This window comes from Lonchura striata, chromosome 3 (assembly GCF_046129695.1).
Source record: "Lonchura striata isolate bLonStr1 chromosome 3, bLonStr1.mat, whole genome shotgun sequence".
Lineage (NCBI taxonomy): Eukaryota > Metazoa > Chordata > Aves > Passeriformes > Estrildidae > Lonchura > Lonchura striata.
The window spans coordinates 3,374,461-3,399,876 of record NC_134605.1 but is presented as its reverse complement, the minus strand read 5'-3'; the positions used below and the strand labels follow the sequence as shown (position 1 = coordinate 3,399,876).

Sequence of the window (25,416 nt, the reverse complement as noted above, 5' to 3'; positions counted from 1 at the left end):
AACACAAGAAAAGAGCTTCTATAATTTACAACCCAGCTGTTCTCCTGAGCTGCAGGCATCTGGCAGCACACAGAACTGTCAGCTAGCTGATGCATCAAGAGAAATTAGTATTATTTTTCAAGCAACATAACCAGGAAAAACAATGCAATTTAAATGCAAGTGCTAATGCTATCCTTCCCTTAATTTTCCTAACAATATATATGATGTTGCAAATTAAAAGGATAATTAAGGCATCCAAATAGATGAGTGGAAACACAGAAGAAAAAAACATCCAGAAATCTTAATGATCAGACTGAACAAGAGATCCAGAGAATCAGACAATGAAAACACCTGAAAAACTAATTAAGCAACTAAAATAATCTGTCCTTTCTCATTCTCTCAAAAACAATATTTTTTTTTTTTTGTGGTACAGACCCTCTGAGCTACAGGAGATGCACTTTGAAACTATAATTCCCCTAGCTCACATTCTCATTTCCCTGCTTTATCTACTGTTTCCTCTCCACTCAATTATTCCCTTTCTGGAAGGATGTTACAATATGTTACAGAAATATTGACAAATCATATCCAGACATATTTTTCTACAGCCTTTCCTACAGTTTAAAGTGATCTTCCTGCAATTTTTTGTGCTTAATTATAGAAAAGGCAGGACAAATGTATGTGGACAGCCTGTGGGCTGTTAGGGAATTCTACCACATTGCCAGGAGAGTTACTGCTGATGAAAAGATCAACCATCAGGGCTCTGCCTAGCCTAGAAGTATCACTAATAGATGAGGAAGTAGCTGAAAAAGAAGCTGGGTACTGTAATCATTAGTTCAGGCACTGAAAGCTCAGAGTGTTTCTAAAACTCCTCACAATCCCTCTGTCAAAAAAAGAAAAAAAAAAAAAAAAGGAAAAAAAAAAAAAAAAAGGAAAAAAATAACATGGAACTGCAAGAAAGCAGCAAGAAGAAAGCTGCCAGCACAGCTTTATTTATAGAAAACCAAAGCAGAGCCTGGTCCACAATAATCTATTGGCACTACTATGATTCTCCTAAGGAAAATAAGTGGCATGGATTCCAAAAACATCCCCAAAATCCTACAACAAAGGAACTGCTATCCAGAGAATTTGACTGGTTCTGAAGAACCAGAACCTGATAAAAATAAATATATTTTTATGTGCTATCCCAAATTCCCTAAAGGGGATTGTAACAGTTAAGACCACATTTCACTTGAGCAGGAGAGAGTGAAAAATTTCAGAGCTGCTCTCCTCACACGGGCCCACAGGGACCAATTGAGGGCTGATAAATCCAGGTGCAAGGTGCTGCACCTGGGTCAGGACAATCCCACATCAGAGTACAGACTGGGGAAAAGAACTCATTGCAAGCAGCCCTGCAGAAAAGAAATTAGGGGTTCTTCTTGGTGGGTGAACATGAACCAGCAGTCTGTGCTCAAGGTCCAGGAAGCCTGCCATATCCTGGGCTGTTTTAAGCTAAAAGTGGAGAGATGACATCAGATATTAGGACAAAATTCTTTACCCAGAAGGTGGTGAGACACTGAAACAATGAAGTTCTAAGGCTTGAACAATAGGCCCTGAGACAAAGTTGACATACAAATGAACCTTCCAACCAAATTTTATACATGTATTTGGTCATTAAGAGAGTATTGTTATATATATATATATATATATGTTCATTTATTGGCAAAGCATGTATTTACCCTTACATATCTAGAAACTGGGTAAAAGGCTACATCTGGCCTTATTAGGAGGGGTATTACAATCAAATACAACTCCTTTGGTTCCTCCTTGAGCCTATGCCAGGTTTTGGGAGAAAGCCAACAGGAGAATGAAATTCTGCTTGTTTATTTAACAGTATAAAAACTGGGCCACTGTCACAGAGAAGTGGGGGAGCCCCATGGCCTGAGGTGGATTCCCAATTACCAGGTGTGGCTCTCCAGTCCTTTGCTGTGACAGCTTCCCCCCACAACTGATGTCTCTCAGACTTAGATGATGCATATTTATTAGGGTAACCTGGTGATGTATCTTTCTTAATCACTGTAGGCTATATTCTCTACTATACTATAGAATTTCTTTCGTAGTATTCATATTTCGTAGTTTCTTTCTATATTCTTTCATAGTAATGATTAAGTGTTCTTCTTAGCTTATCTTTTTGTAATTCTTAGCTAATTATTATGTGCTTTGCTTAGCTTATCCTTTTGTGATTATTTATAGTTTTACATTATAGTAAATATAGTTCTTTAATTTGGTGTCTGTGTCTCTGACCCTGTCCACCAGCAAAACAAGGCTGGGGTGGATGGAGCTCAGAGCAAACTGGTCCAGTGAAAGATGTCCCTGTCCATGGCAGGAAGGATGGAGCTAAATGATCTTTAAGGTCCCTTCCAACCCAAACCATTCTATGATTTCCAACATCCAAAATCCTCACCTCCCTTTAAACATCATCCTGGCTTCACTTTGTTTTTTTTGGGAATGGAATTCCCTTTGCAATTTTTTGACAAACCTGCAATACATATGGCATAGGTAGGGTTTAAACTAAGTGATCCTTGCAGACCTTCCTATGGGTAAAAAACTTCTTAGACAAGAACTTTAAAAGTTGTGTGCTTTTAGAAGGCTAGATAAAAGTGACTATCTTTCCCACAGGATGTCAAAAGAGACCAGCTTGCCACTAACAAAAAAACCAGCTTGGAACAGCGACTGATTCACACACCAGTACCAGATGTACAAAGCTTTAATTACAGAGTGCAGAGTGTAAGTAAAAACCAGAATGTTACTAGCAAGCTCAGAAAGAAAGAAATCATCAATATGTGTAAACCATGTTCTGCCTCAACATCTGGAATCTAAATATTTACATCCACTCCTATTAAGCATGAACTATTCAGAATTCAAAAAGAGTAAATTAAAACCACTTACTGGCAATCATTATAGTTTTGGAGTTTCCTCCTAGGCTATCTTTTAATAGCCAAGTCAACACTGAGTCCCTGTAAGGCACAAATACTTGTTTCTTCTTTGAAAGAGGATTTGTTGCATCCTGAGATAAATCAGCTGTGATGAGAAGATAAAAAAAGGATTAAAATTACATCTTTGCATTCATTTTCAAAAATGTGATACGCCATTATTTGTGTAAGTAAACAAAGGTATTTAATAAATAAAAACAAGACAGACAAGCAAAAAAACCAGAGACTTACCTAAGGCAGAAATTACGTTTCCCAGAGTAACCAGAGATTTGTTAATATTCCCTCCTTCCTTTAATCTAACCCCTGTGGCACCAGTGGCATCTGCTCTCTCACTTCCAGCAAGATCTACCAAATGAATCTTGCTAACTGTTTCACAAGGCATTTCAGAATCAAATTTAGCCTAAAGAAAATAAAAAATAAAACAAAGAAAGGCATGTTAAGCTAATAAATACTGCAATTTTACTGAATAAAATGTAGTGGCCTTTTTCATAACATCACTGAATTTAACTTGTTTACAATAGGAGATCTTGAGAAGACAGGCGTATTAGAGATGCCACTAAAAGACATTTGATAATGAATGGTTGCATAACTCCCATATTACTTCTTTAAACTGTAATATTTGCAACTTTTTTGTCATTTACCGACAAGCAATGACACTGTGAGTTGTAATTTACATGATGCAGTGACCATGTGCTGCATTAATTTCCTTAAGCTTACAATATTTGTCTTATATTTATATATTGCTTTCAGTAAGTTATAGCACACATAGACAAATTTACACTCAATTTCTCCCCCACCTCCAAGTTATCTTCATCTAGCAGGTCATCCACGGGCTTTCTAAAAAGCCCCCAAAAACAACAATGAAGAGCAGGAGTCATTAGAAAAGGAGTTTGCTACATAGAAACAAACAGATCACTATGCTCTAAAGAAACATGTCCAATCTCTCAAAGGAGTTTTGTTTTGTTACCTGAGTGAAGTTGATTGTGAAAATAGCATGTGACCTGCTACTAACATCATTCATTCCAGTTGCAGCTGTTGTCCTGTTTATATTTCCTGCATCCATAAGCTCCTCCACATCAGTATAATTTTGGACTAAATGTTTAGACAAGTCTGAAGAAAAGCACAGTGTTACAGTAGGCTCATATACGTCCTTAATTTTCTTTACAAAAGGATTCAAATTACCCTCATTACTGCAAACTATTGCTTCAATTAGTGTTTATTGTCATACTTGTTTATCACCTAAGGAAAGGAATGAGGCTTCATATGAACACTTGACAACTTACACATTTACAGTAAAAAAGAAAAAAATATGTAATCTTATTCAATTATTTAGTGGAATAATATGAGCATATTCCCACAAGAGACATAAACCTTCCCTGGTAGAGAACAGATTAAGACAATTAGATCCTAATAGGTTTTCATTTCATCCAAATATCTAAGATTTATAAATTATAGTCAACAAACTGTTAAAACCAATTGCGTCTCTTAACATTACTTAAAAATGTGTTATAAATTTACATATAAAAAACTCTATAATAATTTCTGGATTGGGAAAGCAAGTAGAAATGCAAAATTAGAAGCTATTCCTTCAATGCTTTTTACCAAAGTAAGGCACTGCATCCATCATAATTTATATTTTAAAAGATAAAATGCCCTATACAATTAGATACTACATTTTAGAACATATAAAGGTAATAAAATATGCAGTGTAAAATAATTAAAGTGTTTTTACCCTCAACATATGGCCCTTCTTTTGGATGTTCCCGTATTCGTAAATTATTTGTTTTTGATGACTTCCGTCGGAGAAGATCTCTCACACGTTCATTATAAATTTCCAAATAACTGAAAGAAAAAGAATAGAAAGCCACTGACTGTTTCAAGAGTCTTTTATAAAAGGAAAGGCATACTAACACAAGTATGAAAGCAAAATACTCAGAGAAGTTATTATGATAAAGGAAAAAGCCAAAAAGGCAAGAAGAAAGTGGAAAGAAAGCAGACATAAGCAAGAGCAAGGTCTCCTAATGTTAGTGTGAAATAAAGGGTAATAAAAAAGGAAGATGCTGTCCAGTAGCAAAGGCATTTGCACTATCCTATAAATGACACAGTATGCACAGCTCTTGGCTTGAAGGTACAAGTACTGCACATTTTGACTAGAACTGCCAACAAAAATCAATTACAGGACTGAGGCCAAGCGTAAAAAGTTATTTTTGAAAAATATGCACTTTTCCCAGAGCTAAAGTGAAACAGATTGTTTGAAACTGGAACAAATTTGATAACCTGCAAATTCTTAACATGCCAAGACCTACCTGACTTCTGTTCGAAAGGATGCCTCATTCCGCTTTGTTTTTTCACTTATTTTGCTGAATAATCCTTCACAAATCCGAGGTATCAAACCTGCATCACCCTGCAATAACAACAGTTCTTAATTCCAAGGCTATATATGCATGCACAATCTATTTTGAAAAATAAAACCCTACATGATTAATGGAGAGTTTAAGACTCCAGAAAGGGGAAAAAATTAAAATCTCTCAGCAAACACTCTCTTGCCCTTTATTTTACTGCAGTCACTTGGCCACTTTAACTCTTTTGTGTGTGGAATGTACAACCAGCTTCATTTCTTTGCTACTGGAATACATCTTGTCCCTCTCATTCAGTTTGAATAATCCCAACTGCCCAAAGGCAGAGACTGGCTCCCCAGAGTAAGTCATGAACTGCTTTATCTCACCAATATCTTTAACTGCTTCTATCTCATTTCACTGTGGACAACTGCAGAGAACAGGACAAGAGCCATATACAAACAGCCACGGGGCATTTTCATTCAAACCCCCAATTTCCAGGTCACAGTCCTTCCCGTGTTGAAAAGTGCAACAGGTCCTCTGAATAAATTAGTACACGGTGACAAAGTTAAATCTTCATTCACCATATCCCACAATCCAGCCAAATTTAATTTGATATTAACTACTGAATGTTTGTCTCTGCAGATAAAGAGTTTTTATGCATTAAATGCTTGGTTGGTTTAATAAAGCAAACTGAGTAAGACCCATCCCACTAAGATACCCCGAAATTTAGCATGCAGTTTTCCCTGCTGGTCCAGGATGAGCCCTCTCCAGTCAAGCAGTCAGCTATAGTGAGGGCTTTCCCCAGCAGCAGAGGAGCAGGAGAGTGCCACACATTCTCATCTGGTCTGGTCTCATCTGACATAGGGGTGCTCACTCCCAGCTGCCCCATTCCCACCAAGTACGATTAGGCAGGTGACCAACTCCTGCTGAGGACATCTCCTCACTGCTTCAGGGAGATGGCAGTTCCTCAGAGCCATGGCTCCCTGGAATAACAGAACAGGATGTAAACACACAAATGAGCTTTGGGGTAAGAGCTCCAGGCTCAGGAGCAGCTCACAGAACAGTCTGTCAGCTATAATTTCCTTCCAGTCTAAACACACGTTAAGATTCAATGTGATGGGCTATTTACCACTGCAACAAGAAATGCTCTTGTGGTTGGAGTCAGAGGCCTTATAATTAAGCAGGATGCAAATTAGGACAAGCCAGACCACAGATTCAAATGTGAACACAGACTAGGCACTCCAAGCACCTAAGGGTTTGCCTGGTGGGATTCTACAAATAACTGGCAACAGGAAAACACAAAGCAAATGGAACTCCCCCTGCACCAAACTCTGTCAGAGCTAGTGTTCCATGGGCAAAGATTTCTCTTCTACTTGGACAAAAATCCAACCCTTTCTGCCCAAGCTTATTCAACTTTGCTCCCATACTGGTCCCTCTGACTCATTCTTCTATTTCCCTCTGCATTCTCTGTCACAGCAATCTTGTTCCAGGTGCCACCTCTGAGTTCCTCTTCCTCGTTCCTTTGCCCAGATAAAATTCCCAGTTCATCATCCAGGCACTTCTGTTTTTTAAATTATACTTTATCCCTCCATTCCGCCTTTTCCCAGCTTCTTCCTCCTCCAGAGTCTCACTATCCTTCTCAAACAAAGCTTCAGTCTTTGAAATAATCTGTTCTCTGCTCCTCTCTTTCCTAGTTCTTCACATGACTGCACCTTGGGTTTAAAAAAATCAAAAGAAATCCTAGATTAAGGGAGAAACTTGAAGATTAATCCAGCTGTTTTTTGAGACACTTGCCTCTGACAACAGAGGAGCAGCCTTTCCCAACATATGTCAATAACCAATATCTATTTCCAGGTAAAATTCCATAGGTCATTGTTGGAAATTCCCACACACATTTTGTTGTTGTTTTTTTTTTTAACACAACAGAAGAGGGAAAATACTTTTCTTTCATCTTATGCTTGGAAATACCTGAATAGTTTTAATTAAAGCTTAGGGGAAAAAACATGGAAGATCCATCACAAAGTTTTAGGTAAATCATTTGTGACTGACATAATCCAGCAACCACAGAGAGAGGCTTAAAATAGGAAGTAAAAGCTGTAATTGAGTAATTTCAACCTTAGCAATATAATATTGAGAAAGGAAGCACACACAGTTTCCCAGAGTATTATGCTGGTAAAATGTACATCTTAAAGAATGCACACTCTTTACTGGAAACTATATTTAAACACTTTCACCTTTTCACCCCCTAGAAAGAGCAGGATCAACTACAACTTTGACTATTTTTTTTCTGGACTACAGAGTTTCCAGACATGAAAATCGGAAGAACCAAAATAGGTAGTTCATTCAAAAGCTGAATTTTCTCATTAAAAGCCTGGTCTTCTTCTGTGCTACCTAACCAGAAAAATCCTTATTGCAATTTAAATGTACTGAGGTTTGCCCATATACCTTGACCTTAAGGAGCAAATTATTCTCTTGCTTTCTGTAGCAGCCCTTCAGGTCATAGAAGACTTTTAATCCCCCATAGTCTTGCCTTCTCTGCATATCCAAGTCTGAATTTCCTCATGTTTTATATATCTCTGCTCATTTCAGTATCTCTGCTCAACATTCTAACTGGCCCATATACTCCTTGAAATGATTGCTGTAAAAAGAATTGCAGAAGAAGCCTTCCAGAGCCAGGAACAGCAAATACTGAAAACAAAATGAGAACAGAACCCAAGCTTTTTAACTAGAAGTAGGGAAGAAAGAATACTTATTTACAATTCAAGTTTTCTTATAACACTGTACAGGGCCTGACAGGCCATCAATTTTGAAGCATTTAATTTGCCAGTTGAGTATATTTTATAGGCACTCTATACAAAGCCAGATTCAAGTATTTATGTATCATGCCAAGAAGATTAGACCTTTATTATTGAATAGTGTCAAACAAACTCCAGCACCTATTCATTTGCAAACTGTTTTGATAATTACAGTCATTATATATAGTGAGGCAGTCTCATAAAACTGTCACTTTTATAAATTTCTGAAACAGAAATCCACGCCTAGGTTGTGAGATCTTTTCTGGTTACAAAAGTCTATTCTGCTCATGATATTGAGGTAAATATAAAGCTATGCATTTTGTAACAACTGAAAGAGAAAGATTTACAGCTAATTTACTCTCCTAAGCTAGAGGAGGTACAAAGACCCCAATCTTAATACATTTCAGAAGAGTGATCTATCCAAAAAAAGGGAAAGTGCTAATATTCTTCTTTTCATTTATACTGGGAGAAGACACAATACATTTCTTTCCCCAAGGATTAAAGAATGAAACCTGCAGAGGCTGCCTGGCAAACAAGCTTCATCAGTCAGTCTTTCTAAACTGCACCACTCCCAAAAGTTTAGTGGGTTCTCTCTGTTCTTGAACAGAGGCAACTGCAAGAAACCACTCCCATCCCTCATTCACAAACTGCTAAATATCTCCTATCACACCCTCCTCTTCCTGCAGTGCTCAATAGGACATAATCCTTAAAATTAAATATACTGTACAATCTCCTAAGGATTTGATTAACTACTGTCATACCCAACTTCTGCTTCTCACCTGACAGCCTTCTCTAAGGATCTATTTTAATCTTCTGAGTCTTCAAAAGAGGTTTAAAAAGCATATACCTCCAGAAAAAGCTGATCATTAATTTTCTCAAAATCAGTATCTCAATTTTTTTTTTTTTTCTCATGTTGGGCATAGAAAATCAGCAGTAAAATCAGAAATTTTTGGCTTTGTTACTGAACAAAAATTACTGGTTAGAAGGTGTGATACATGGAAGGGTTAGTAGCATACAGACAGAAGCAGTATTAAAAATCCTATTAAAAACATGCTCCTGCAACAATGTAATTTTAATAAATTCCAACGAAAATATACACCTGCTCACTCAATGTGGCACAGGAACTGGACATTGTCTACCTGGAATTCTTCAAGGCTTTCAACGTGGTTTCCCACAGCCTGCTGCTAAAGAAACTAATGTGTTATGGGGGGGTCTGTGTGGTGGGTGGGAAGTGGCTTACAGGCTGCATTCAGAGGGTGGTGGCAAATAACTCCTTGTAAAACTGGAAACCTGTCATGAGTGGGGTCTTCAGGAATCAATATTGGGCCCAAAGCTGTTTAACTCTTCATAAGTGATCTGAACAATGGGACCAAGAGTACCACAACAAAGTCTGATGAAGACACCAAACCGAGTGGGGAAATCAATGCTTTAGAAGGGACAGCCACCCCAAAGGAAGACCTGGATAAACTGGAATAGTGGCCTAACAAGAACCTTATGAAGTTCAACAAATATAAGGTCTTGCACATGAGAGAACATAATCCAGAAGTGCAGCAAAGGCTGGGATCTATCAGGCTGGAGAGCAGCTCTGTGGAAAGGGACTGGGAGTCCTGTGGGCACCAAGCACAACATGAGCAAACAGTGTGGCAAAGACAGCCAACAGGATGCTGGACTGCATCACAGCAACCAGGGCAGAGATGAAAAAGTCATTATTCCACTCTACTCAGCACTTGTCAGGCCACATCTAGAATACTGCATTCAGTTTTGGTCTCTGCCATACAAAAAATATATGGACAGGCTGGAAAAGGGTCCAGAGAAGGACAACAAGGATGACCAAAGTACTGGAAAGCTGCCACATGAAGAAAGGCAGAGAGAGTTGGATTTGTTCAGCCTTGAGAATAGAAGACTTTGAGAAGACCTTATAACTATGTTCCAGTATTTAATAAGTGCCTACAGAGAAGGTGGAGACCCCTATTTACAAGGAGTCACATGCAAAAGACAGTGGTAATAGACACAAATTACTCCTGCAGAGAATAGGACTGGATACAAGAGGACAGTTTTCCATGAGAACAATTGGTGATTGGAATTATGTCCCCAGTGGAGTGGTGGATTCCCAACAATCAACACTTTCAAGATTCATCTGAACAGGATGCTGGGCCATCTTGTCATGACCATGCTTTTACCAAGAAAAGTTGGACCAAATTGATAGTAAAAAGGTTTTAAAATCATGGGGATTTAGGGTTAAAAGGAAAACTAAGCTTAGAAGCCCCTGGAAAAATAAATACTCTAGGTACATGAAGGCCTTGTACCTTGCTAGAACTGCACCTGTGTAGCGAGTACATGATAAATGATATATTTATTAGATTGGATGATTGTTTAGTAATTAAATATAATTACTGTTTCATCGTAAGAATAATCATGAGAAACTGTGGTCAGGAGCCTAAGAAAGATCACGAGAAACTCATGTCAATGTATACAACAGAACAATATGAGTTTAATAATTAATATGTAAGTTATATATTGATGGAATATAAAATACGTTCAGCTCAAAAGCCATGTCAGAGTCAGATTTGGGTCTGGACCCCTGATTCCCAGAGCTCTCAATAAAAGCACCTGCATGGAATCATATCCTGTGATTCTGTGTGCTCCTGAATGCTGACACAATGATCCTTGAGGGTCCTTCCAAGCTGGCATTCTACAGTTCAAAGCAAACACAACATACCGCATTTCCCATCATGGTGTAGGACTTGCCAGACCCCGTCTGTCCATATGCAAAAACAGAGGCGTTGTAACCTTCAAAAGCAGATTTAAGCACATCCGTACCGAGATTTTTGAAAACCTAAAAATAAAAAAAAGAAAAAAAAATTAAGCCAACAGAAGCTTGGGGAAGATTGCCATCAGCCTAGCATGGCAAATATTGAAGAATGCCACAACAAAATGACAAAACACATATTTACTATAGGAAAGGAAATTAATATTTCATATAAAATACTAAGTCTTACTACCATATTTCATTTACAGGACTGCAGTGGTTTGGTTTTTATTTGTTTCTCTGTCACAGAACATCTGACATGTCAAATTGCTACTTTCTTTTCTAAAGCCCCAATGTCTTTCAGCAATCTCAGCTACTCCATTCACTTTTCATTATTGTTGTTATCTTTTTGTATCTTATATTATTATGTATATTATTTGTATCTTATGCATCTTATATTATTTGTATCATATGTTATTATCTTTTGTATTTTCACCAGCTCTCCATCTTCTGTGAATATCCAGTCTCTACTCAAAAGGAAACATTTCCATGATTCTGCCAGTTTCTTCCTTGATCTTTCTGAGGGTTTTGTTTGTTGGTTTTGTTTTTTTGCTTTAATCAAGTGTTAAGAACATGACCCATAATCTGGTCTGTATTTTCCCCATAAGTGGATTTCACATAGCAATGCTTTTTAGGCTGGCAAACATGGACAACTTGTTTGTAATGTGGTAAGTGACCCTTTTTCATCATTTAATACCTTCTCTTTTACCCTCAACATGCAATAACTAATAATGATCCTTCCTCCACATCCCATAATATGGGACTCTGTTCTCACCTGATAAATTCAGCTCTCACCAGATGCCTTCACCACCTTCCTCTACAATAGTGCCTCACTCCAACATGCCTCACAGATTTGCCTGACCTTTCATCACCATTACTCCTCATTTCAATCCATACCCCTCACTGGGCAAGGAGTAACACTTGGTGCAGCACTTCTCCCAATTAAAATATTAATCTGTAATTAATATTAACCAACTAGACATGATTTTCAAAAATCTCATAGATGCTTCACATACTTTAGCCATGTGTCTGCACTTTATGTGGTTTATATTCTCCAAGGCATACAAGCCATTATTAACAGCAAATGGCACAAGCACAGTTATAATCTCACAGCTTCTCCCTAGAATGAGTGCTGGGTAATTTCCTTCATCACTTATCTTCAAATGTGCCTTTGGAATACTTCACTTGACCTTCCCTCCAGCAAAGGAGTTACAGTGCTGTAACCAGTTATACCTCTCAAAGAAGAACATAAAGATCAGCCAAAACTACTTTATTCTTTCCCCTATTTTTCTCTGTGTCCAAGTCTTTATGCACTGCCCTTGATGGCATTTTCCTTTTTAAAAATTTGTGTATGTCTTGCATGTGATTTGAGGTAGTGCAGCCTTAACACAAAGGCTTAACACACAGGTGAGAAGCAAAGACTGTTTGGATGGGACATCAGTTTGTCACAAAAGGGCAGTAAATATCAAAACTCTTATTTGTTTCTCAGTCAGGAACACAAGTTAAGAAGCTTGATGGCAAATTGCCATCCCCATTCTAACTCTGGAATACTAAAGTGTATTTTGCATCTAACAAGGCATATTAATAAGGCATGCAGTATTAGACAGATTTCCACTTCTTACTTTTCTGCCTTTCAAATGGAAAAATGTAACAATGATGAACAAAAAGCACTAGGCAACCACATTACCAACAATCAAGATCAATTTTATTCTCTGGCAAGATGAATGTGAAAAAGAGGCCCTTCAATACCATTGGTGCAGTAAGTTGTAATTTCTGCAGGAACCTGATAAGAGTTTAACTACAAAGTCTTCCAATTAAATATGAAATCATTAACAAAAGCAAAACAGTAGCTTGTGCAATGTATGTTTAGGACTTGCACTCCTATAGTTCAAAAATTCCTTTTGTTTTGGAAGCACTGCACACAGTGTAAGTAAAACAACACCTGAGAAACAATATTTTTGTAGCTAAGCAAGGGAAGTCCACATTCCTGTTAGTACAGATAAAGGAGTTGTCCAAGGTTCTAGAACACACTTTAACAGCACAATATTGAACACAGACACTCAAGTCATGTTTATGATTTATCCTATCATTACCAATCATAAAACTCACAGCTTATAATTTACTGCTTAAGGCTGCTGCAGCCATCAGTATATGGGCATTTTAATTTATTTTTGTTTCTACAGATTCCTGACATGGGCAAGCTATAGTAATCTTGCCTCTACCTGACCCACTCTGAAACAGGTAAATGGCACCAGAAAGAAAAGTTTGGAAAAGGGGAACTTACCACTTATATAAAGTGACGTCCAGTGGAAACTGGACATCAATATACACTACAACTTGGATATCTATTTGTATGCATTCAACTTTACTTTGCAAATGGTTTTTTTGACAGGAATGAACCTAATTGTTTCACAGCAAATTTGGAATCTGGCAATAACCTGCACTGTAGCAGCAAGAGCCTACTAACACCATTAATCTCTTCCTAGGGTTCCTCTAATGTGGTCTTGTCTAACACAGCTTTCCAGAAGTATCTAAAGGCAGGTATCTAGAAGATCCAAGAATTAAATATCCATAAATTTAAGTCACAACTGGTGCATGACAATAAGCTTCATTTAGAATCAGAGCAGAAAAATACATGAAGAAAGCTGCTTTAGTTAAAACAAATAATTAACTGACTCTGCATGATCAGTTGAAAGCATTTGCTAAAATTCTAGCAAAGCAATATGGCCTGAAACACCTGCCTAAAACCATTCACTAGAATCTCAGGTTCAAATCATTGCTCTCAAATACATTACTAACTCCATTTGCCACAGTACTTTAGTAATTAGGGTATTTCTACATTGATGGCCAAATAAAATGTATGTTTCCTGGTATTTCAAAAAACAGCAAAAAAAAAGTGCTACTTAAAAGAACATCATCAAGAAACAACAATCCAGAAAGTGTAAGAATATACATGATCAAACCCTAATATCTCACTGAAATAGAAGTATTCAGAAAATAAGAGGATGTATCACTTACCCTGATGGTTAAACAAAAAATTTTAAGTCTAAATTCCCCATCAGTTATAGTCTATATATATATATATATATATATATATATATGTATATATAATGGCAAAACTTGTCATTCTTATAAATATTTTTCAATGGCTTCAGCTTACTGTTTCTTATGACTAGTTTTAATTGTGAGGCTTTTTAGGATCAGCCATTACAGCATTCCTGATTTCATGGGTTCCTGAACAGATGGGATACATACTTCATCCCAAACCTTCCCAAGAAGGTCAGTACCCAGCTGGTTTACAGGATATTCAGCATTATTTGTTGAATTATTTAAATTCAACAAATTTAAAAACTGTTGCATTATTTAAAGGGGAAAGAATTACTCTCGCTTGAGGTTTATAGCATCAAAACCAAATGAGAAGTCAGCAATCACAACTTACTTGAGATTCACTTAATAAATTTATTAGGGAATGGGAAAGAACCTAAAAGTTCAACATTTACATTAAATGCAAGGTCACAAAGGGTCTGTTTATCAGAATAATGCCTATAGCTCTGAGTTTAATCTTCTGTTCTTACTATGCAGAAAAAAAGCCTGTTTTGTCCTTTCCTAAGGTGAATATTCAAAAGAGGAGGAAAAAAAGAATCTTCTTCAATGTGTAGCTTTTGGACCAAGGAAAAAAAAAAAAACAAATCCACACCACACTTCAACCAGCTAAGATTCTTCCTAAGTGAGTTAAAGCTATATGCTTGCTTCTCAAAAGTGATTTTTTTCTAAAAAGCTTTTTTCTAAAAAGCTTTTCAAAACCAATTTCAGCTTCAAGATGTTTTCTAACTTGACTTTATACAATACCAGTCAGACAAAAGAACTTGAAAGAAGGCATTCAGCCTGCTGTATTAGAAAACACACTACTTACATTGTTAGATAAGTTAAAAAAAAAAAGAACAAAGCAAAATTCAACCTATCAGGTATCTAAAAAATTTCTAAATTACAGAAGAAGCATCTTCAATGGAAAGAAGTTTCATGGAATGCTTCCAAGACAAAGAAAAGGGAAAGGAAAAAGATCAATTATTAACATCAGAAATCCTACCATTTCTTGACAAACAAAGTTGGGACTTTTACTGTCTGCTGAGAAATAGGAAAAATCATAGGTAAATGTTTTCGTTCTTTCTCGTCCTGTGTCTCCAGTAGCACCCTCTGGTATCTATTAAAAAAAGAAAATAAAGCTAGTACAACACATCCTGATGAAGTAATTTAAAACATTTGACAATAAATAATCAAAATGCAAATCTAACATAATGCTATACACATTTAGAAATGTATAATGACAGGTCAGATCATGATTCCAACAACACTGACAAAATTAAGAGGAGGTATGCCCTTCAGTAAGAAAGACACACCTCCTGCAGCACAGCAGGAATTATTTGAATTTTAGCTTACTGCTTCTAACCCCACAGCACATTTTGGTCACAATACTTAGGTTCAGTTAAATGGGTCCATATATGCTGTCATTATAATCAGGGATTATCCTACACATATCATTTATAGAAGCCAGAGAGATGTTTGCACCATGAAGAGCACTTCAGCGTGGAGTCATAATTAAAAAGGTGTGACATACCTGCTGCTTAAGGCAATCATCATGTTCAAGACACGACAGCTGACACTACTCTGGCAATACTCACCATGCTCCACATCATCCTGAAGAAACTACACACTGAAACTCCTTTTCATGTATTAGTCATGAGAAACTATCTTGCAAAAACCTATTTGCTGCCCACGGCTTCTCTTGCTGAGAGAAATGTTGAACTATACCATCAAAAGGTTATAGCAAGTGATGGGTACTTTGGGTTTGGTTCATTTCCATGGGAATTTCAGAAGACTTGTAGAGATGAAGCAGAGATTTAACAGCTGTCAGAAACTTAGCTCCATTCTATTGCTGGCTTTCATCTCCCAGCTATGTAATGACCTGAGTGATGAGTGATAAAACTTTGAAGAGATGATGAGCTAGAGCCTATAGAGTGTTCTTCAGAAAACCACAGTGTAGCAATTTAACAGCATAATCTGTTTGCTTTTCCCAAAACATTACTTTAACACTGTATTTTAACAACTAGGGGCCATTGCCCACAGTGCAGCAAGCACCACTGTTTTGTCCAGTCATATTATGGCAGCTATTGAGTTATAATTTCCTTTTATAAATTGTATTTACTCACCTTTAAGTTTGTGATTGTTGTTTTATTTTTTTCCATTGAAATAATAAACTTTGCATTAAGATCTTTCTCCCTGAAAAAAAAAAAATCACAACCAAAAAAACAACAGACTTGAGTATGTTAAATAAAGCGTACCACAGTTATCCACAGTCATATTTCCACCCATCAGCCTGCCATGGTCAATTCTCAGATTAATTAATTTTTATTTTATTTTTTAATTCTTGTGCCAAATATTTATTTATTTCTATGGCATATACTTGAAGCACTTGAGCTTGCCTCCAAAGTCCTTCATTTGGAAACAGAGCAGAAGTGTGAGGAAATCCACTTCAGAAATCTAACTCTGCAAGTCACTTAAGTGGTCTGTTCTTAATTGGAAATACTCTGATCCAAAGCCCAGTTAAGTCAAATCCGTGGCTCTAAGGAAGGGCAAAACAGAGCACAACAATATAAGCCCCAGCTTCTCACCAACATCCCAGTAGCAGCAGTTCCCACTTATCCATATAATCTAGCTATCAGGGACTGAATGTTAAACCACAAAAAAACCTAATATTTTGAAACTCTTTAAAATAAGGTACCAAATGTGTGTTCTTGTCGTAGGGTGATGTTATGATGCTAATATCTCCAATTGTGTATTCTGTTTATGTTTAATATTATGTTCTTTACTTTCAAAACTAACTCTAAAAATAAAAGTTTGTTTTGCCTTGTTATCAGCCAGTTCACCTCCCCCCATAGCCTGTTGTCTAAGAAAAGCTAGTGCTAGCTAGCTTACTTTGCTTTACTTACTAGCTTTCTTTTGCTTTACTTTGCTTACTTCTACTTTTACCATTACTTTTTAATTAGTGTAACTAAGCAGTCCAATTCTTTCCCTAAACTATTTTTTTTCCTTTCCTTTTCCTAAATACCATTCCAACCTACTCCAAACTAAAATCTAAAAAACACCAAAAACCTGTGCTTTATGATCTATAGCAGCCATCCTCAATATCAAAAAACAATCCCCAACGTCCAAACCCAAACAACCACTCCCAAGAAAAACTTTCTAAATTTGTTCATCTCTTCAAAGTAGTAAAAAGCGTTTTGTTGTCATCTAGTGTTGTTAATTTTTTTTTAAGCGCTAAAGAGTGCTTTGTTTGGTAAATAAACAAGTTCTTTTCCACTTCTTTCAAAAAAATAATTTTTCCTGAACCAAGTAAGTAAGGAGGTGCTGTAAAAGTTTGTTTTCTAAGGGCTCCTTCCAAAATTTTTTTTTCCAAAAATTTACCCTAAACTAAGACAGTTCTGATGCATCATAGCAGTGAAAGAGAGAGACTGTACTGCCAACAAAGAATTACACAGGTTTGTGGCTTCTCAAAGCAAAAGGATGCCAGGAAGGAAAAAATCCAGTTCCAAATAACTGTTTTCATGCACTTACATTTATTTCACAATTGTTTCTGACTATTTTCAAAAATACCATAAAAAATTGCGAGCTTGGTGTCTAAACCCAACATGTAACCACCTGCTTGCCAGAGATGCAATTTCACTATTGTTAGTCATGAGAGCAATACAGGCTGCTCCTGAATGACAACCTTGAGCACAACACCTCCTGTGCTAATGAAAACATGCACAGGGGGGAAAAGAGCCAGAAGGGAAAGATGAAGAGCACACAAAACCTCCCTCTTTCAGTGTTGACACAATCAGCTGCTGAGTCACCCAACAAACTGGTGTGCCTGACCAGTGCAGAGCACAGCAGAGGGCTTTAAAGCAATAAAGTGCAGCTTCACCATATCACATTACTGGGTATTCCCTTGCACCAGTACAAATTGCAAAAGAGAGACTTCTTCCCAATAACAGGACAACCAAGTTCAGGATTTTAGTGGTTTTTCTTCTTTGTGGTGCACTAGACCCAACTCTTTGTTCTCCAGCTACTCTGTTCATATTCAGTTTTCCAGCAGAAATAGTAAGGAAAAGCAAAACCCACTTTAAAATCTACATTAATGAATAAAGATTAGGCAAATAAAAACGCTTGAGTAAATACCAACACATTAGGTTATTTTCTAGAGCTAATGAAAGAGAAATTTGTAATAATTACAGCATTAATTATACAATTGAATTTAGATCTACCATGGAAAACTTTGAGGCATGTCTTATGACTACTAGATCTAGACTTAAGGTACTGAAACACCAAAATACAGCTACAGAAAATAAACAAGGAAATGGAGAAAAGTGGTTTTTTGCAGGAAATAGATCTTGGCATTGAAGTAATGCCAAGTAATGCCAGTAAACCTGTAGATGGCTCCCAGTCATCCTGCTTCTTCCACAGCCTCTACCTGTCTGTAGCTATTTGCTCAGCAAAGGTGTAATAAGTAATTTGGCCCAATTAAATGGTCAATCCTACTATAAAAAATTGTTTAAAATACAAAAGGTAACTTGCTTCCTCTAGGAAGTCTGTAAGGACTCTAGGCAGGAAGAACCTTGGTCCATAATTATTGGGGGTTTTTTTATTTTTATTTCTTCATGCTTAAGGCATTCAAGGGGAAATAATCAAATATATCAGTGCTTTTTCTCCCAGACCTAGCCAGCTCTCTGTATTACTCTGCTAAAGCTACTCAAAAATGGAATACTGGCACAAAACATTTAAAGTCTAACACCCATATATGAACTACGCAAAATTCTGAGAAGCCTAAAGTAATTAATTCTGTGATAATACTGATAATATTATTAAACATTATTAAAGAATGAGGATTTGAAAGTTTTAAAAAAGGACCTAGGAAAGCACTAGCCAATAATGCAATTCATAAATAGAATTTTGTATTTGTGAAAGAGAAGGGATAGTGAGCGGACAACCTAAAACAGAAATAACTAGGATCAGAATAAATAAGCCAACCTGAGAGAAGTGGAAGAAAAAATTAACAGGAATCAAATGCCCAAGATTCATTTTAATATGAGACAGTGGCATATAATTTATTGTACACATACAGAGTTTAAGAGCATCTCATAAAAAACAATTTCTTGTTTGATGACAGTTATTTCCGGGCACTCATTTAACGCAGTCCATCAGGAGACTCTCCTGGTGTTCTGGACTGGAGAGAAGTGAACAATTCCCGAAAAAAAACAATTTGGGAATTGAAAAAAAAACAATCTGGAAAAACCTTTATTGCCATAGCTAACAAGGAAAACCAGTAAAAAAGCAAGAAAACTCCCATTTTTCTCTCTCTCTGCAGCAGAGAACACTGCCACGTAGTCAGAGAAAGCTGAACTCTTTATCTCTGTGTTTTGAATACAGCATCAAAAAATTCCACTTCTTCTCCCTCTGGGCCTAACTTAAAGCTACAAGACCCACTTCTGAGCAAAAAGATGATGGGGATACCAGCAGCATGAAGTCGCCCCAGGATGAGGTTCAGGCTGTAAACAGCTGTACTGCAGTGCTGGGTAACCTCCAGGGCCAGGATAACCCTCCAGCACCCAGCAGCTCTACCAGCATCCACAGGAACCACGTGCCCCACCTCATCCAGAGAAGAGCTTCAGCCACTAACCAAAGATTCTGCCCCTGCAAATTCCAGCCTCCATCACAAAGCAATATAAAGAGACCAGCTGCCAAAACTGGTTCACAATTAACGCTTTGATGATTTAAGAAATCCTGCTTCCCTCCTGAGCCAAATCTGCTCACACAGCAGCGCTCAGGGATAGCCTCCAGGATGTTCCCACTGCTCTTTGATACACCACGTGCAGCTCCAGGATCACAAGGGATGGATCTTACAACCTGTGATCCCATGGCCCCTAGCCAAATGACAAAGTGACCATGCAGGCAAGTTTCTTGGCACAGACACCAGAAAATACACCAGCCCAGTGCTCTAATTACCCCTCTACTATTGCTCAATTCAGCTAGTCATGCAGCAATTAAGTGCAAGGAGGAAAGAGGAATGCAGAGGGGGGGAAATCACAGCAGGACAATAGCACAGCATATCCTAAGCTCCCTGAGACCAACACAGAAAAAAGGTGAACGAATCTCTCCAAATCCTAATCTCCAAGTGACGCCATGGTGTTGACTAATATGGCTACAAGGCCATAATCAAATGGCTGAAGTCATGTTTACAGTAACATGTGTAAACATGACTTATGTTTAACAAACATGTTTCGTCATGTTTAACGAACGTGTTAAAGTTCACACCTGTACATTGTACACCAAGCAGCACAACTGCAGTCAGAAATACTCCAGACCCATTTTGAAAGGAGTCTTCAGGGTATCCAGTGACAGCTGATAAGGGCGGCAGCACTCCTTTATTCAGGAGAGCTCTGGAGGCTCCTTGACAGCTGCACATTTTCTTTGACAGCACATCTTCATTATCTTCAAGACCTCTACTACACTGCCAAAGCCAGCTGCCATCAGCCAACAGATTCAAAAGCCCTAAATGAGCCTGGGCTGGCTAACAGATGAGCTGTGCCAGCTTTGAGTTTCACCTCACTTCCAGACAAGAAAACAGAAGAAAAAAATCCTGGGGGCTGAAATTAAAAGAAATAGCTTCCTAATAATCAGATTGCATTTGTCTCAGTAAGAAATGGAAGGAGAAGCACATTTTTTATTGGCAAAGGGTTTTCTGTGATCAACAGAATCTTCATCATTTGCTCGTGCAGATTTACTGTGATATCCCCATTCCCTGCTACTGGTTAAAAAAAAATGGTAAATTTTGAAAATAATTAAAAGAGAGAGTTCTGCTAGTCTCAGGACTTTCTCCACTGTGCAACTGAAACCAGAACAATAAATCCAGTGACAGAGAATGCAGACACAAGGGAAATCTTGTATATGTCATGAAACAGAAATAATCTCTAAGTCTATACTAGTACACATATATTGGTTCTTGTATGAAGGACAGCGTAGATTAAACACTTTTAGCCGTAAGAATAAATTTTACCAACAACACTGAAAACCAGAAGTTTAATATATTGTAGTAATACTCCTAAAATACGAATATACAGGTGTCTTTGTGTTGTCTTCTGTCAAATGACATCCAGGGTTCTTGGGAAAACTATGCACACTTGCAATGACACAGACTGATCACTCTATTAATTCATGTACCTCACCTGCTTTTTAAACTTTTTTGTAATAATATTTTAGGTAGCTCCACCTTCCAAGAACTCTGATCACAACTGGTGAGTGGTTGTGGTAGTCTGTTATTTTACAGTTCACTCTTCTGTAGTATGTTTTAATATTCCTTGTTATAAGTTTGTAATGTACCACATTTAGCTTCCCTGATGGCTCAGTCCTGAGTCATTTACCACTGTTTTACCACCCCTTACATGGTTAGACATGGTTAATCTTCAAGTAGAAGACTACCTCAATGGCAACCTTCCTGCTTTAGCTGCATGCTGACAAGACCAGGTTCAGTAATGGTTTTAACAATGGCAACTAGTGAAGTTTTAAGATAGCCACATGTGAATCCTCTTCTTACACATTTCTGATAGCAGCCTTCAAGAAAATGTAGCCAAAGCCCACCTTTTGCAGAAGCAACATAAAATATAACCTCAAATACAACCGTTGATATGAGTGACATTCTGGAATTCTGTTGTAACTATTACACCACTAAGAAGGTTATCTAGGACTCCTGGATTTCAGCCCATATGATACTTTGTGTATTTATTTTTAATATCTTGCTTCTTCCAATTTGTTCTTTTAGCTCTGCTATCCCAAGTCAAAGACAGTATTATCTTAACCTGTTGTGTACAGCAAAACATGATTCAGAAATTCACAGTTGCCCTGCAGTGTCCTTGTCTTTTGGAGTAGGAAGTTTGCAAAGTAGAAATTCAGGGGGGAAAAAATTGTGCCTGACTTCATGGCTCTTTTAGCTCCTCAGGTAATCCATAAGGCTTTTCTCCTGTCATGTTTTTCCTTTACTGAGACACACGGAAACAATCTGAACTGAACAATAAATGAGTTCTGTTATCTGAGTACAAATATCTTCCCAATGTATAAGCATACAGAAAAATTATGAGTGTACTCCAAGTTTCTGTATCTCATTATTGCTTTGTATTTACAATATAAACTCTTTGGAGAAGAGTCTTCATAAAGCTAATATTTGAAGTGTCTGATTCATCAACAATAAGAACTTCAGCCCATCAGCAATTAAGATGCTGAGTACCATCTATGCACTCTTTTTGTTAAATAACTGAAAAACCCTCTCTCAGTAAATATCCCTGGCTTTGTACTCACAGCCTCTGCAAAACAGAGTACTTTGCTCTTCAATCAGCTGTTCTCACCAATAATACCTGCCTTTCAGACACTCAGACTTCTAAGAGTCTTCAAGTCCAAGGGCTCAGTTAGATTAGAAGAGCTGAGTGCTAATCCCATTTATTTCATAACTAGTCTTAATTTCAAATAAACAAAGGCTGAAAAACAAACAGACTCACTTTTCTCTTACTTCAATTCCTCAGGAAAGCTACAGTTCAGAGAGACTTACCTTTTTTTTCTTCTGGTCTCAGGGAATTCTCAACAAAAAGCAGGAGTTAAAAGTATTTTTGTTCATCATTTCAGTGATTTAACATGCATACATAACCTGGCAATGTGCTTGGTAATATTAAAATACAGGACTTAGAAAACACTATTCTAAAACCAGGCTTTTAAGTTCAAAATGCTTAAGACCAGAAAGTTTTGGGGATTGCAAACTACATGAGAGCAGTCTAAATACACTGCCCCATATGTGTCCATGCTACCACCGTGCTCCAGCTCCACTGGCATTAGAAGGTCTTTGTTCTTCAACTCTATGGAGGGAGACAAACAAGGCAATGATTGTGGCAAATCCACAAGCTTGAAAAACTTTTGTTGAAGTATTTGCATTAAAGCACTAAAGAGAACAGAAAAATAAGCACACATAAACAGAGGCTCTAAGCGGGCTGCCTGACCTTTGATGGTTTATGGAAAATTAACTGTCACTCCCAGCTATTAACTCCTCATTTACTGGGAGTCCAGCACTTGGATAAAGCTCATTGGAGCTTCTTCTCCAGGACAGGTCTGCTCCAGCTTTGCTGCTCACCAACACAAGGATAAAGCCCTGCACTTGGGGACTTTCCCTCCTCATCAATCTTCTTTGCTACATGAAAAGAGTAAGATCAAATTTTAAACACTACCTACCCCATTTATTCTCACTGCTGTGTTTAAAGCTGTGTAAAAACCACTGAAGAGGAGGTGTGAGATAGAATGGCAAGCACAGGAGGTACTTAACAGTCAACCAGGTCTAGTCTCACCTTCCTGTTGAAGCAAGATTTCCTCTAATGACTTTCTAAAAAGGTATTAGCTCTATCCAACTGCCTGAGCCTCAAGAGATTCTTACACAAGCTGCACTATCTCACCAGCAGTAATTTCTTAGATACTGTTTAAGCTGATCCATTATTAGCTTCATTCCATTACTCTGCAGATATTTAGAAGGAGCCATAACTAAGTATTTAATTTCTCTTTTCAGCATTTAAGCCCTGAAAATACATCTAGATTTCCATCTCCTAACCTATTCTGGTAGTCAAAATACACAGAGTATACCTGTAGCTTGATATTGTTTGAATCAAGGACTCCTATAATTTTTGTTGATCTTCTCCAATTTAATTCAGATAATGAGGTTCCAGAAACAGGATTTTAGGAGATATTAACATAGTGGCTTGCTGGGAGAAGCACCAACCAACAGCTTCAGTGCTTGGCTCTGTATTTGCAAACAAGGATTACACTTAGAGTGCAGCACATTCCTAAATTCAAATCCATTGCTTCTAAGCAGAAAACCTTCAAAAATTAACCAGTGAGAGAAAGGGCATAGAAAGAAGATGAAAATAAGTCACTAACATTGAAAGACCATGTACTTCAGCACAGGTGAGAAACTGCAGAGAAACAAACACGAGAGAGTGCTGGCATTCTCTGAGTTTCAGCTCCCTAAGTTTCTCTAACACCTAAGTTTCAGCTCCCTTGAGTACTGCTGACATTTGTTATTGTGGAAAAGCCTAAAGAGAGTCCAACAAGTTTCTCTAGAATATCCTGACCTGTGACATCCAAATTCCCAGTCACCTCTCATCCTTGCTGATGGCTTTTCTATTTGACTTCTTATTTTAGCCAAGGACACTCTCCTCAAACCCTGCTCCTTAACCCAGCTGTCCAGTACTGTGTTTTACCAACCCTTATATGGTTAGACCATCTTCAATTTATGCTCTTCGGAAGAGCAACTGTTCTGCTTTACACCTACAATGCTCTCCTTAAACTCCTGAGTAAAATAACTTGGGTGTTTTTTTCCTCACCTCCCAACTTTTTCCATTCCTACATAAACAGACCTGAACTATTCAGATACCATTATTTACTACTCTTACACAAAAAAAGCTTTAAAATATATTGATTGTAAGATTTCTGACAGCTCTTATTCTTATATATGACAACCAACATTTTTCTGTAAGGCCACTAGGCTCTGGATTCTTGTGGTTTTTTTTTATTTTCTAGTCCTTCGAGTCAATGCTCTGCTGCAAACAAGTTGTTGCTTCTACTCCAGTTGCTTCAAAAGCAGGTTCTCCAGCCTTCCCTCATTTTTTAATGGTCTGTCTACAGCCTTATAACCCAGCTCACTACATCCTTTTCTCAAATACATCATCTGTCTAGATACCATTGAAAGGGCCCTCACAATATACAGCACCTATGATTCTTAGCAAACACTCAATTGCATCCTCATCCCAGAACTACAGACAGCAATAACAACAGCCAAATTACCATCTCTGAAACCTCTACAATCCTTGAGAGCATTTTTACCTAATCACAAATGTTTATGTCATAATTTATTGCTGGTATCTCTTCTCAAATAACACAGTCCCTGCAGAACAGGTAATCTGCATGTCCTATTCACTTCTCTTTACTCTCAAGTTGTACACCTTGTGGCCACACAAAAATCATGTCATTTCACCGACAGGGCAAGACACAGATCAGATTCCTCACTTTGTAACCTATAGCTGAACAAGTATTAGGTAGCAATTATTAAGGAGAGATGACGTGGACATTATCAGGCTGATGTTCACTCCTCTGCTCCTCCCTGTAGCAGAGGACCTATCCTGAGAAGATTCATGACCATAGAATAGAATTCTTCATTCCTTCTGAAGAGGTGAAAGATAGAAAGTAAAAACATTTCTTGATGTATCTTACAAAACTAAGAACACTTTTTCTTTCATACTTCAAGTACTCTTAGTATCAAGTTTACATGATCCAGGAGCTTGGATCAGTCTACACCATTATGTGCTGATCCAGTGCCAACAACAGAATCAGCATACTGATGAAGGGATTTACAGGTACATTTATGCATAGCTTACTTTCAGGGAGAGAAATGTATCTACTTTGAA

The 25,416-nt window shown here is 37.5% G+C and overlaps 1 protein-coding gene across 4 annotated transcripts in view; it reads right to left on the bottom strand.

Annotated features, from left to right (window-relative positions):
- KIF16B (kinesin family member 16B) overlaps nucleotides 1-25,416 on the bottom strand; it is a 137,866-nt gene that overhangs the window by 106,270 nt on the left and 6,180 nt on the right. For 3 of the 4 annotated variants that reach the window (XM_031504221.2, XM_077781849.1, XM_031504223.2), the window contains exons 2-9: nucleotides 16,099-16,168; nucleotides 14,979-15,092; nucleotides 10,802-10,918; nucleotides 5,255-5,352; nucleotides 4,681-4,790; nucleotides 3,916-4,058; nucleotides 3,180-3,348; nucleotides 2,905-3,036 (exon numbers count right to left, since the gene is read on the bottom strand). In XM_031504221.2, coding sequence (XP_031360081.2) covers nucleotides 2,905-3,036; nucleotides 3,180-3,348; nucleotides 3,916-4,058; nucleotides 4,681-4,790; nucleotides 5,255-5,352; nucleotides 10,802-10,918; nucleotides 14,979-15,092; nucleotides 16,099-16,168 — 953 coding nt within the window. The remainder of the gene's footprint in view (nucleotides 1-2,904; nucleotides 3,037-3,179; nucleotides 3,349-3,915; nucleotides 4,059-4,680; nucleotides 4,791-5,254; nucleotides 5,353-10,801; nucleotides 10,919-14,978; nucleotides 15,093-16,098; nucleotides 16,169-25,416) is intronic. The other variant, XM_077781850.1, reaches the window with a different exon arrangement.